The sequence below is a fragment of the Castor canadensis genome, chromosome 14 (assembly GCF_047511655.1).
Source record: "Castor canadensis chromosome 14, mCasCan1.hap1v2, whole genome shotgun sequence".
NCBI classification, from domain to species: domain Eukaryota; kingdom Metazoa; phylum Chordata; class Mammalia; order Rodentia; family Castoridae; genus Castor; species Castor canadensis.
Window position 1 is genome coordinate 16297425 of NC_133399.1, and position 14199 is coordinate 16311623.

A 14199-nucleotide genomic window follows, 5' to 3' on the forward strand; every position below is an offset into this window, starting at 1 on the left:
GTGGGCACATTGATTTTCCCCTACTTCCTCCCTAGGGCAGGGGCATCCTGGGGGCATTTGTCGCAGTCCTCAGGGATGGCCTCTGCCTCTGTCTGGATTAGCTTGCCAGGGCCTATCTGACTGTCCAGCAAGGGCTGCTGTGAGGAGGTCCACTTTTCTTTTCATCTTCCTATTGGCCTCCCACTTAGCCTCCTGATCTCAATTGACAAAAACCTTTGCGGCCACCTCCGGGAGCTGGCTAGCATTCATTCCAGTGAATCCCTCAAATTTCTGCAATTTTTGCCTTATGTCTCCCTGGTCCTGGCCAACAAACGCAGCATTTATCATCCTCTGGTTTTCAGTGGCTTCTGGGTCAAAGCGGGTGTACAAACAAAAGGCCTCACGCAAACACTCACAGAATTCACTGGGACTCTCACCTGGCCCTTGGAGGACTTCTGATGTTTTGTTCATGGCCTTTCCCCACTCCCTTCCTTCATGCCTCCCAGTAATGCCTCCTGATATCATTCAAGTCGCTGATAATCTCGGCCATTACTGGGGTTCCAATGGGGGTCTTCCAATGGAGGAAATGGGCCTGAGTGTGTGTTTGGGCATTTAGAGTGCCCTCAGGGACATGAACTTCTAACCACGTTAGAGAGGCCAACATTACACAGCACTGCTCTTCAGTATTAAATAGAGTCAGCAGAAGCTGTCAACAATCGGTCCAGGTGGGTTTGTGAGTCTGGATGACAGACTGCATCAAATCAATTAGGGCCTGGGGCTTTTCCGTGAAGGAAGGGGTATGATGTTTCCAGTTGAGGAGGTCTGTGGTGGTAAAGGGCTGAGAGACAAAAGTCTGTTCTCCTCCTTCATAATACATGGAGCTCTGGGCTTCCCTCAGGGGCACCTGCAGGGCAGCAGGAGTCTGAGGATTGACGGGGTCCTCGCAGAGACTGGTTAGATGTTCCCGATTGAGTGGGGGATGTGGGGTGAGCACTGACAGACTCAGGGTGGGTATGGGGTCCATAGGACTCAGAGAGGTCAGGGTAGTCGAAGCCCCAGAGGTTTCTGAACCAGATTTTACAGGCGTGACTGTCCCTCGAGCTTCCTCATCCAATGTCGGAGGCAGGGGTGTGGAACTGGGTGCTGGTGGCAAAATGGATAGAGTGGCACATTGAGTGGGAGCATTTCCTTGGGCTCCTCAGCCAGTATAGGTTCCTTTGTTTTCTCTCTACACCTGGAAGTTGCGGCCACCCTAGCTACCATAATTCTACAGGCCTCTTCCAGACAGGGCCTTAGCCATGTGGGCCGGTAAAGGATAGCATCCTGTCAGTAGTCAATGTAGGGAAACTGATCTAGATGCCCAGGACTTCCTACAATTACCCTACAAACTTTATTAACCACAGTTTTATCTAATGACCCTTCCAGGGGCCACCCTAAACCAAGAGTAGCTAATCTACTTCACAAAAGACCTTAGTCTTCTTAGGAGTTAACTCCATAGTCTCCATTAAATCTCTTTTTAAAGTTTTTAACCGGGGGGGGGGGGGAGAAATGGCCCAAACAATGTATACATATATGAATAAATGAATAAAGAAAAAAAGAAAGTTTTTAACCATACACTTCAAGGAAGTTTTCACTCTGATTTCCACCCATCTCCTGCTGTTACCAGATGCCAAGACAGACGCAGAGGGGGAGGGTTTTGGGAGGACAGGTAAAGTGGGCCTGTTCTCTGACACACAAGCGAGAACAATTACACCCCTTATTAGTGACCTGGACATAGTCACCCAGCCAGAAACTGCACCTACACAGAGTCCTCACTTGCTTTGTCCATCTCTGGCCACTCCCCTCATGGGGATTTAGGTGTTTCTTTGGCCATAGTAATCCTGGACCAGAGGCCCTGTTAGGGCTCACTCCTGACCATGTGAGTTCACCGCGGACCTGCGGATTGGGATGCCACACTCGCTTTGCAGCTGGGCAAGAGTCGCCCACGCAGAATAAAACTGCTAAAAGCAGGTAAGAGCAGGTAAGCCGTGTCCAGGCCACCAGACAGAAACTGACTGGCATTTATGCCCCACCACCCATGGCAAAAAGACCAGCCAGTGCCAGGTGCCAGTGATTCACACTTGTAATCCTATCTACTCAGAGGCAGAGATCAGGAAGATTGAGGTTCAAAGCCAGCCCAGGGCAAATAGTTCACAAGGCCCTACCTCAAAAAAAAAAAAAAAAAAGGGCTGGTGGAGTGGCTCAAGTGGTAGAAGACCTGCCTAGCAAGCGTGAGGCCCTGAGATCAAACCCAATGCTGAAAAAAAAACAGCAGGGAAAAAAGCCAGCGGGGTGAACTTGTTTCAGTCTGTAGGGCTGCCTCACAGGCCAGTCCAGTGCATGAAGGTAAGTACATCTGACTGCCGAAATAACTGTTGACTTGGGGGACTGACCCCCAAATGTGAACCCTGACAAGTGGGTGGGTAAAGCTACTGGGTGCCTGGTCTCTACCCCAAGACAAAGAAGGGCATGGAAGTGAGCAAGTCAGCTGGCTAAACTCACCATCCAACCCAGCAATGTATGCTTATACACAAATGACAGGAGCCACTCACCCCTCACTCTCCAAATGAAACACTCAACTGGAGGCATAGGTGTAAATTGAGAAAAAAAAGCTCACCATGAGGCCAGGCACTAGTGGCTCACACCTGTAATACTAGCTACTTGGAGGCTGAGATCAGGAGGATCAAGGTTGAAGGCCAGCCTGGGGCAAGAAGTTTAAGAAACTCCATCTCCAAAATAAGCAGAGGAAAATGGACTGGAGGAGCCAGATGCTGGTGACTCTCATTTGTATTCCTAGCTAGAGATCAGGAGGATTGAGGTTCAAAGCCAGCCCAGGCAAATAGTTCACAAGACCCTATCTTGAAAAAAAAAATCACAAAAAAGGGCTGGTGGAGTCGCTCAAGGTGTAGGTCCTGAGTTCAAGTCCCAGTACTGTGGGGAAAAAATGGACTGGAGGTGTGGCTCATGCAGCAGAGTGCCTGCTTTGCAAGCACAAAGACCTTAGTTCAAACCTAGTCCTCCCCCCACGGAAAAAAGGTCACCATGGACAAGACAGAGCAGCCACTGGACTCCCTGAGCAGGCTTCAAGAGTAACAGAGTGCTTTTTGACCCACCAGTTGTGCTGGGAAAACTCGCTATACACCCTCCCCCCATTGCTACTTTGCACACCTGTAACCAACCCAACAAATCTGAGCAGAGCAACCCAACCCCTGGAAATTGCTGCCATTCCACGAGAACTGCCCTGCCTCACTCCATCACCTGCCCAGGATGCAGAGCCTTCCTCCCAGGCTTCACCTGGTCCCTCGTGGGTCCTGAGAGGACACATGAGTAAACACAACAGGAGAACTTGCAGACAGAAAACTGAGGATCAAAGATTTGAGGAAAGCATCCATTGTCCTGATAGAGCCCAGCAGACATACTCTCTTCTCAACAAGGCAGAAGTACAAGGCTGGCGGAGGGGCTCAACTGGTAGAGCACCTGCCTAACAAGGAAGAAATACTGACTTAAAAAAAATTAAGTTGGCACCAGTGACTCACACCTGTAATCTTAGCTACTCAGGAGGCAGACATCAGGAGGACTGCAGTTCAAAGCCAGTTCCAGGCAAATAGTTCAAGAAACACTATCTCAAAAAACCCATCACAAAAAAGGGCTGGTGAAGTGGTAAGGGTACTTGTCTAGCAAGCGTGAGTCCCTGAGTTCAAACCCCAGTGCTGCCAAGAAAACAAAACAAAAAAATTTTAAATAAGCTACTTGGGAGGCTTGAGATCAAGAGGATCAAGGTTCAAGGTGTTGGATCTGGGTAGCTAAAGGGCAGATGAGTGAGAATCCCATACCCCATGGAGAACACTCTGAGCCCTGCACCCTGAGAAGGAGTTACATGGTCTCATAAATCTGCCATGGGGCTGATAAACAGAATGCTCTCAAGGTTGTTTTTCCCCATAAGGGGCAAACAGACCAGATCATCGAAGATTTCCCACTCCTGCAAATCCACAGCCAATGGAAAGAACCCACCTAACCCTTACCCTAACCCAGAGTGAAAGCATCCATAAAAAGCCCCATCCTTCACCTGAGCAGGGAGTCACCAGTTTCCAGGCTCTGCTGCACTGCTCTAGCTGTAGTCTTTTCTTTATCTAATAAATCCTACTTTGTGTGCTGATCTTATTGTCTCATGAGTCAATCTGGTGCCTCACAAGCCAATTCTTTGGCTGGTGAAGGCAAGAACTCGACACCTGTCCACAACAATGGCCAGCGCAGGTAAATAGTTTGCAAGATCCTAGCTCCAAAATAGCCAGAGCAAAATGGATTGGAGATTGGCTCAAGTGGTAGAGCACTTGCTTTGCAGGCATAGAACCTTGAGTTCAAACACCAGTCCCACCAAAAAAATTTTTAATTTGCTTATCTCTTTTATATATTGTCAGGGTTTTTTGGCACTGGAGTGTGAGTTCATGACCTCACACTTGTTAAGCAGGCACTCTTAACTGCTTGAGCTATTACACCAGCCCTTTTTTTTTTGGAATGGATTGTTTTCAAGAGAGGATCTTGCAAATTATTTGCCTGGGGCTGGCTTTGAGCCATAATCCTCCTGAGTAGCTAGGATTACGGGAGTGAGCCTCCCGGTTTTTTTCTCTTTACTTATTCTTTTCACTTTACCTATCTCTCACTTAAAATCTATTCTACTGGTGGTTTATTCTACCTCCTTTTATTATTCTTAACCTTCTATCCTCTTGCAATCCCTGACAATAGCACCCTTCTCCACAATAATTGAATTATATACCTATACTGGAGTGTTTTGTTTACCTGCAGTCCTCATACCTCACTCCCCATTGCCCCATCTTCCTTCATCCTTATTTCTATCCTCACCTCCCTCCCCTTAGTTTTACTATCCAATTTTTAACTCCTGGGCAAATAAGTTTTATTGTTCCAACTCCCTACTGTAACATGTAAGAATGCTAGTTCCCTTCATATAAAACGTGATTGGTTATATAGATAATGTTGACATGTGATTCTATTTACTCCCTGTAAATCTCTAGTTTGGTATTGAGTTGATGAATTTGTTATTGCTGAGTGACACCCTCAAAAGAGAAGGCAGGTGCAGCTAGCCACTTTAGGGCTCCCTGTTCTTGTAACTTAATATCTAAAAAGAGTTGATGGGAGGAGAGCCCTTACTCTGATTTTTCAGTTTACTTTCGAGTTCTAATTTTGAGTCTGGCCCTTTTTAACATTTTTTATTTTAATTGCCCTGTCCTGCCTCACTTTGATCATCGTATGACTCTTTGTCATACTCAGGATGTTCTGCTCAAAGATCATGTGATCATCTTACGCTCCACCTCCCTAGAGTGTCCAGAATTGCTCTGCGGGGTGGTCTCCAGTCAAGGAGCTTAAAGAATCAAACTCCCAGTCCAACTGCTGAGAAGGGAGCTGGGGAGGAGCCAGCACTCCTGACACTTGGTAGAATGTTAGGGACACCCCAAACTTCCCTCCACCCCCACTACCACCTCCAGCCCAGCTAGACAGGTCATCAGGTGGCCGATCCTAGAGCCCTCACTGGGGTGTCACGTCCCCTCCTCCGGAATCCCCATCACTGTCTCTCACATACACAGACTCCTGGGAGCCTACTGTTCCCACACTGTCCGGCAGAGGGAGCATCCTCCACGCTCATAAGAAGAGCAGGCCCCACTGTGACTTATGACAGCACGAGGCCTGCCAGTTTTGAGACTTACACAGGCAGGTGTGGCAGAGTCTCCAGGACTCACGGACCCACATTCCCACTCCCTCTCCATTCATTCACCACTGTGATCCTTGGTGGAATCGCAAAGCCTGTTTGGAGTGGGAAAGGAGACACTGAACACCCTAGTAGATGGCTCTGTGGAGCGTTTTGCTCCATCCTGAAGCAAATTATGGAGCATCAACAGGTGAGAAAGTGAGATGAAGGAAAGGATTGTTGTGAGTGAGGTAATATCACTATGGTGATCCAGTGGAACAGATACCTACCTACCTGGTGACTACACAAAATCAGTTCACTTTCTGAAGTTCATGAAATTGCTTTGTATAATTAATATACACATAGTCAGGAAGCCATGGTCTATGGACTAAATCAGACCTGTGGCCTGAGGAGGAGAGGAGGAGAAGGAGGAGGGGGAGGAAGAGGAGAAATAGGAAAAGGAAAGTCAGATGAAGCACACAAGGCTTAAAATATTTACTATGACTCTTTAAAGAAAATATTACTCCAGAACTAAGGATATAGCTCAGTGCTAGAGTGCTTGCCTAGCATGCTGGGTTCGATTCCCCAGCAACTCAAGAAAACAAAACGAAAAACTAAAAGTCTATTCCAGTTCCTGCTATTTATAGCAACAAACATTTGGTAAATTTATGTTTTAAAAAGTGGTTTTTTTTAATTAACGTACACCAGAAAAAGTAAAAATTTAACAAAATATATGCAGGATCCCTGTGAAAACTTCAACACACTTATGAAAGAAATCCAAGAAGATCCAAATAAATGCAGACATATACAATGCTCATGGATAAGAAAGCTCAATATTGTTAAGATGTTAATTCTTCTTAAATTAACCTATAGATTTAAAGAAAACTCAATCAAATTCCCATCAGGACCCTCAAGAGAAACAGACATGCTGATTATGAAATGTATGAAAATGCAAAGGTCATAAAGGAGCCAAGAATTATTTTAAAATAAAAATGGATGCAACTGGTGGAATGACAAGTGATAGAGCACCTGCCTAGAAAGCATAAGGCCCTGAGTTCAAACCCCAGTACTGCCAAATAAATAAATTAAAATGTCGAAGGATTCCCGTCATCCCTTTCAAGATATACTATAAAACTGCAGTAACCATGACAATGTGGTATTGGTCAAAAATTGGACAATTTAGCAACCATAAACACATTCCAACCCAGTGACTACGAAAATATTCGCTCAGCATCTTCCCAAGTAAAGAGCATACTCACAACACACCCAAAGAAGTCACACTCATGGCTTATCTGTCCCCTCTGATGGGTGCTAGGTAGGGAGGTAGGAAACCTGATGACCTTGGCTTGAATGTTGGTAAGGAATCAACATTCTAGATTTCTGATATTAACAGATTGACTTGCTACACACAGTATGATTTTACTGGCTTCCAAGCCTTGGAGCCCACAAAAATAACAGCCCTAGTCTGATTATCCAAGGCCATCCCTTCTCACCTTGTGAGAGGAGGGACGACACATAGTCCAGTTTTCCAGGACTGATCACCCCCATCTCTACAGACCCCAATAAAAACTTAACGTCTTGAGAGCTACAATGCAGTGCTCCTTCCTGAGTCTGCCCACCCTTCCGCTAAAGGGTGCGCTCTTGCTTTGATTTCACTTTTTAAAAAAAATATCATATTATTACTGAACCGGGGGTACATTGTGATATTTACAAAAGTGCTTACAATATATCTTAGTTAAATTCACTCCTTTCCATCATTCTCCTTTATCCCCCCGCTGCTTTCCCATTCTTAGAGTAGTTTCAACAAGTCTCAGTTTTTTCCATTTTCATACGAGTACACAATATTTCCACCATATTCACCTTGATCTCACTTTGCTTTGCATAAATGAACCCGCCCAACCCTCATAACAGCGTGGCACTCCCTGTGCTCAGCTGGCCCCTGCTCCTCTATGTCATAATAAACCTCTTGTTTCAACTACAATAAATTCTTTTACTGTCCCATGGCACCCAAATCCTCAACACCCGCTAAGATCTTTAGGTGATGTATAAGACATGGTGCTCCCCCTGAAGTTTTGAAGGGGGTATTATGGTCTGGAAATTTATAAAAGTCAAAGTCAATTATTACCCCTAATACTTCCAAGAGTGGATTAATTACTGGGTCATGCCATTTCAAATCTCACTTGAGCTGAAGGTGTGGCTCAAGGGGCAAAGCGCCATGAATTCAAATGCAGATAGTACCAAAAAACAAACAAAAAAATTAAAATCTTGTAAGAGGTGCTTACACTGCTTTTTCTGAAAAGCTCTGACTCCTTACTTGGGCCCATGAATTAACTAAAAGCAGGAGAAAAGTTTAGCATCCCTGTCTACATTTTGTATCTGTTTTTCTCTGAGCCATTCTCTCCTATAGTCAGTCACCTTGGGTTCTAGAAAGGACAGAGCTGATGGATACCATCTTTGCGACAAAGAACTGAAACTACCCCTAAGGAATGGTGGAAGCCAGACCTTCAACCTCTTCCCCAATAAGGACAAATTACCTATAATAATGAGGCTGCATACCGAAGCAAAGGTAATCATCTCATGGAACCAGATCGCCCCCTCAAGTGAAGATAGCGAGAACTTCTGTAACCCAACAGAACCAGAACTGAGATAAAAATCAATCAGGCCACACTTTGACCAGGTCTGCTTGACTATACATTCCTTTCTCCTCCTGCCCCAATTTTTTGTCTATTTTCATCTGTAGCTCATGTCTGCACCCTGAAGATGGCTGTTGTGGTTACTTTGCCTCTTCCCATGGTATGACCCAGGCTGTGTGATAAATCTTTCTCTACCTTCACCAGGTCTCTTTATTTGTCATATACAGGCAAGTTACTGAACCTGGCATATGAAACCAAGAGTTTGATCCTGGTGTCTAAAACTCCTGTTTTGATCTCACTGTTAAGTTATTTGGATTAAACATCCAGATGTTTTAAACAACTGGATTGGATGTTTTTCCAATTCTTTAATTGAATAAATAACACAAAAAAGACAGTAAAGGAATACAGAGAGCTGGGAGGTGTAGCTCAGTGGCAAAGCATTTGCCTAGCATGGGTGAAGCCCTGGATTCCAATCCCCAGAGCTGGGGGGAAAAAAATACAAAAGACACTATACTCTGTATACTCTGAAGCCATTTCACAAGTCAGGAAAATATGAAACTGTTTCAATAGCATATGATGGGGGTTGGGTGGGAGACCAAAGCCCAGAAGAAAGGAAAATTAAAAAGAAGAAAGGAAATTTAAAAGAAAATCCTCCTTGCAATGAGTGGGAACTTCAAAGCACTACACCCCTAATGGGCAAGAGTAAAAGAAAGTGAAGGAGCCTACAAGTTTAAATTCATTTTGAATTTAAAGAGGCTTAGTGACCTTGAGCACGCAAGTCTTGTAGCTCATAAACATATTTCTCAAGCAGCAGGGGTCCAAAGATTCCTCTCTCTTGAGAAAATGGCCTTCTTCAAATTCTACAAATACTCCTTCATCTATAACAGGGAGGGTGGGGGCATGGTGGTGCATGCCTGTAATTCCAACACTCTGGAGGCTGAGGCAGGAAGATAAGGAGTTGAAGGCCAGCCTGGGCTACATAGTCAGATTATGTTTCAATATACATGCAAGCAAAGACAACTAGGCATGCAAAAAAACAACTGTGACTTCATGAGCCAACAATAAGCAAAAATACCAAGCAATATAATAGATGCAGGTATGGGATGATCAGAAACATTGCAAAACAATCAAGCTTGTTAGCTATAATAAACATAGAAATTTAGTAACCGTAGAAACAGTGAAGTATTCTGATGTTACAAAAAGACAGGTCTGTGAGATCAGATTTGAAGTGCAGGTGGTGGAAAATGTAGTGCATCCAAGGGTTTGCCTATCAGACAAAGAGTCTCAGCCCTGCTCCTAATCCTGGTCCCTCTGTGCACAAACACCTCTCATGCTGCCTGTCGCACACAGGATAAAGTCCATGCTTGTGATGGGGGGAGGGGACTCATCATCAGCGTGGGGCGCTGTGGTCAGCCGGAAACTGTCAAGCTCTTGAGCTCGGAGACACCAATCCTATCCTCCGTCCCCCCAACCACTCTCACCTAGAATCCCTGAAGACCCCCCAGCGCCCCTCCTGGCCCTAAGTGAGACTCAGACACAGGTGACAGCAGTCATCCCTGGGAATCTTTTTTTTTTTGAGGGGAGGGGGTGTCTTTTTTTTTTTTTTCTTTTTGGTGCTGGGATCAAACAAGGGCCTCAACGCATGCTAGGCAAGCGCTCTACCATTGAGCTACATCCCAGCATTCCCTGGAAATCTTTATCGTGGGTGAATGGGCGAGAGGTCCCAGGGCAGACACGGTGACAGCACAGTCTTACCCTTGGGAATTTGCATGGTAGGAAGGTGGGGGCGGGGCGGGGGGGGTGTTCCAGGGCAGACACAGGTGACAGCACTGTCTTATCCCAGGGAATCTGCATGGTGGGTGGGTGGGTGGAGTCAGGGTCCCAGGGCAGGCACAGGTGAGAGTGCACTATTATCCCTGGGAAGCTGCATGGTGGGTGGGTGTCCACGGTCGGGTCCCGCAGGCTGTGGTCACCGAGCGCCCGCGCGCAGCGGCTCCACCCGCAGCCACAGCCCGCCCTCTGCGCGCAGGATCAGCTCAGGCTTCCTGCGCGGCTCCGCGTGGTCGGGCAGCACGCGGAAGCGCAGCAGCGTCAGCGCCAGCGCCACCTTCATCTCGCTCATGGCGAACGTCTGTCCGATGCAGTTCCTAAGGGCGGGTGGGGAGATGACTGCTTGGAACCCCACACGGGCCCCAGGGTACCGACCCTGGCCAGGGAACGCGCCCCATCTGGCCAGCCGGAGGGGCAGCAAGGACCTAATGTGCTGGGATCCGGTGTTGGCGCCCATGTCCCCATGGACCCAGACCCCAGACCCCAATTCAGAGCAGGAGGCTAGGAGGGACTCTGAGCGCCCCACGGACCGCTCTGGTCTTATCCAGCCCCATCCTCCAAACCTATACCGGAACCTGCGCTGGTAAGGCAGGAAGGACACCGGGGACACTGACCATCCCATCCCCCACCCCCCCTTGTCTGGGTCAGCCCAGACCCCCGCCCCATCACTGCACCCTTTCCTCACCTGGGCCCTGCCGAGAAGGGTATAAAAGCCAGAGGTGACCTCTTCTGGGGGTTTTCTGGGTCGAAGCGGAAGGGGTCATAGACCTGGAGCAAGGCAAGGACGTTGGATGGGGTCTCAACACACCCAGCCACCACCACCACCAGCAGAAAAGATAGAAGTGGCTGCAGTAGAGGGACAGCGTCTGATTTCCCTCCCCCCCTACCCCACCCGGGAGGTCCTTGGGAAAGAGAAGGAGCGGGCAGCACCTCAGGTTGCGGCCAGACTGAAGGGTTATGATGAATCCCGAAGATGCTGATGGCACAGATGTTCCCTGTTGGATAGGAAGAAACAGAACAAGATCTGCACTGCCCTATGCGACCACCGTCCTGCCCAGGAGTCTCCTCCCGCTGACACTCAGGCACCTTTGGGGATGACCCGGCCATCTGGGAGCATCACGTCCTGCGTGCAGCAGCGGGAGATGACGGTGACCGGCGGATGCAGCCGCAGACTCTCCTTGATGCACATGGTCAGGAAGGGCAACTGGGCCAGGTCGTCCCTAAGGAAACCCCCAGCCCTTAACAAATATGCAGGGAGCAAAAGCTGATTCTCCTGCCTCACTGTCACCCCATGAGGCTCTCTGATCCTTACACCTATAGCAAAATTAATTCCATATAGACCAAAGCTTCAAGCATTAGAAAACAAATTACAAAAAAAACTAGAAGAAAATCTGGCATTTTTTTAGAAATATTTCTGAGCAAAACACAACTCTCAAAAGGCATCACTGGGCTGGACGTGTAGCTCAGGTGGTAGAGCACCTGCCCAGCAAGTTGAGGCCTTGAGTTCAAACTCCAGTACTACCAATAACAACAAAAAAGTATCATTACAAGTGTTCATATGTTTGCATGGAAAAGCTTTAAAATTATAAAAATGAGCTAAAAAGGCAGAAACAAATATAGTTAATGGCTTATAAGGTTATTTGAGTAAATAAGATACACTGTAGGGTGGGATGATCTATTATTATAAAAGTATCAATTCATAAGGTTCCAAGGGGCTCATGCCTGTAATCCTAGCTACTCAGGAGACAGAGATCAGGATGATCACTAGTTGAAGCCAGGCCAGACAAATAGTTTGGAGACCTTACCTCGAAAAAACCCATTACAAGTTGGGGGGAGAGGGAGGGGGTGGAGTGGGTGGTAAGGGAGGGGGTGGGGGCAGGGGGGAGAAATGAACCAAGCCTTGTATGCACATATGAATAAGAAAAGAAAAAAAAAACCCATCACAAAAAATGGGAGTTGGTGGAGTGGCTTAAGGCGTAGGCCCTGAGTTCAAATCCCAGTATTAAAAAAAAAAAACCTAGAAAGAATTGATGGTACTGGGATTTGAACCCAGGGCCCCCCTTCAAATCCCAGCACCATCAATTTTTTTTCCTTTGGTGGTAGTGGTGTTGGGGGTGGATCCCATGGCCTTGCACATGCTAGGCAAGCACCCTACCACTGAGCTACACCTCAAGCCTCAATTCTTTCTCAGTTAATCAACATATTCAATGCAACCCCCCCAAAAAAAGAAAGAAAATCTAGCTGATTTTTGTTTTGGTTGTTGATGGTGGTTGTTTTGGATTTTGTGGGGTTTTTTGTGCTCAGGAGAGAACCCAAGGCCTTAAACATTCTAGGCAAGTATTCTACCACTGAGCTGCACCTCTACTCTGAGAACCTTATTCTAACTGGACCAATTAAAGTTAGCTAAAAGCTAGATCAATTTAAAAAATAAAATACTGAAGCAGTGGAACCGAATTTACCAGTTATTAAGAGCTATTAAAGGACTGGAAAAACCGGTAGAGTGGCTCAAGTGGTGGGATGCCTGCCTAACAATCATAAGGTAAGGTCAAACCCCAGTACCGCCAAAAAAAAAAAAGACCCCCCCCCAAAAAAAATCTATGATACTGCACAGATAGGACAGGAAAGCAGACACACAGAACAGATTAAGAGTCTTCAGAGTCAGGCACACAAACAGGTGAACACACACTTCTGTACAGAGGCTCCACATATTCTTGGGAAATGGATGGATGGTTCTGTGGAAGGTAACATGAAATTGGCAATGTGAAAACAAAAAAGAACTGAATGCTTGTCTACTCAATAGATAAGGCAGAGTGTCCCCGAATATCTGAAAGCTTAAAAGTATAAATTTGGGCTGGGCCCTGGTGGCTCACACTTGTAATCCTAGCTACTTGGGAGACTAAAATAGGGAGAAATGAGGTTGGAGGCTAGCCCAGGAAATAATTCGAGACCCCCCCCCATCTTCAAAATAACCAGAGCAAAAATAGACTGGAGGTGTGGCTCAAGCAGTAGAGCACCAGCTTTGCAAATACAACTCCTCCCTTCAGCAGCCTGATTAAGAAAAAAAGAAACTATTAAGCTCAAAGAAGAGAACATAAAGAGATATTTTTGTGACCTAGCCGTAGAAATATTTTCGTGTGTGGGAGTGGGGTTTGAGCTCAAGGGTTCATGCTTACAAAGCAGGAGCTCTACTGCTTGAGCCACACCTCCAGTCCATTTTGCTCTGGTTATTTGGGAGGTGGGTCTCCAGAACTATTTGTCCAGGTTAGCCTTGAACCACCATCCTCCTGACTTCAGCATCCCACATAGTTAGGATTACAGGTGTGAGCCACCGGCACCTGGCAAGCAATGAGAATTCTTAAAACTTAAAAAGTAAAAATTGTAAGACAGGAGAAAAAGGTAAATATGCATGAGAATGAAGAGTTTCTATGTAATCAGATACCATGGATCAAATTAATATTCAGATGAGAGGTTTGGAGATATCTAAAATTAATATATAGATCTAGAACAATATCTAGAATATATAAGGAATTCCTGAAAATCAACACACGGAAGGACAGGTGACAAGAGAAGAGCAGACAAAGGATACAATCCAGGAATTCACAGAAGTCAAACACAAAAGATTTAAGAAGAAACACCTAGGGCTGGAGGTGTAGATCAAGTGGTAGAGCGCTTGCCTGGCAAGTGTGAGGCCCTGAATTCAGACCCCATATGGCAGAGAGAGAGGGAGAGAGAGAGAGAGAAAGAGAGAGAGAGAGGTGAGGTGTAGAGACAAGGTTATCAGGGATATGGAAATTTTTTAGCAGCAGGATGTCATATCTATTTGAGGCAAGAATTAACAAATTGAAGAGGACTAAAGGTTAGCTGAGGTGTGACGAGGTAGAGGGGACTCATGGGTTGCTAGTGGGGATATAGACAGGTTGCTATTTTGGGGGACAACTTCCAGGACATGGTCAAGGAAAAAGGATGTGTGTTTATAGCCCAGCAAGCTGACACCCACATACAAATCTCAAAGAGGGA

General features: G+C 46.3%; 1 protein-coding gene across 7 annotated transcripts in view; it reads right to left on the reverse strand.

Annotated features, from left to right (window-relative positions):
* Positions 1-6384: 6384 nt before the first annotated feature.
* LOC109687418 (cytochrome P450 4F6-like) overlaps positions 6385-14199 on the reverse strand; it is a 28094-nt gene continuing 20279 nt past the window's right edge. For all 7 annotated transcript variants that reach the window (XM_074053866.1, XM_074053861.1, XM_074053862.1 and 4 more), the window contains 4 exons: positions 11269-11402; positions 11113-11177; positions 10868-10950; positions 6385-10499 (listed from right to left, as the gene is read on the reverse strand). In XM_074053866.1, coding sequence (XP_073909967.1) covers positions 10322-10499; positions 10868-10950; positions 11113-11177; positions 11269-11402 — 460 coding nt within the window. In that variant the 3' untranslated portion in view covers positions 6385-10321. The remainder of the gene's footprint in view (positions 10500-10867; positions 10951-11112; positions 11178-11268; positions 11403-14199) is intronic.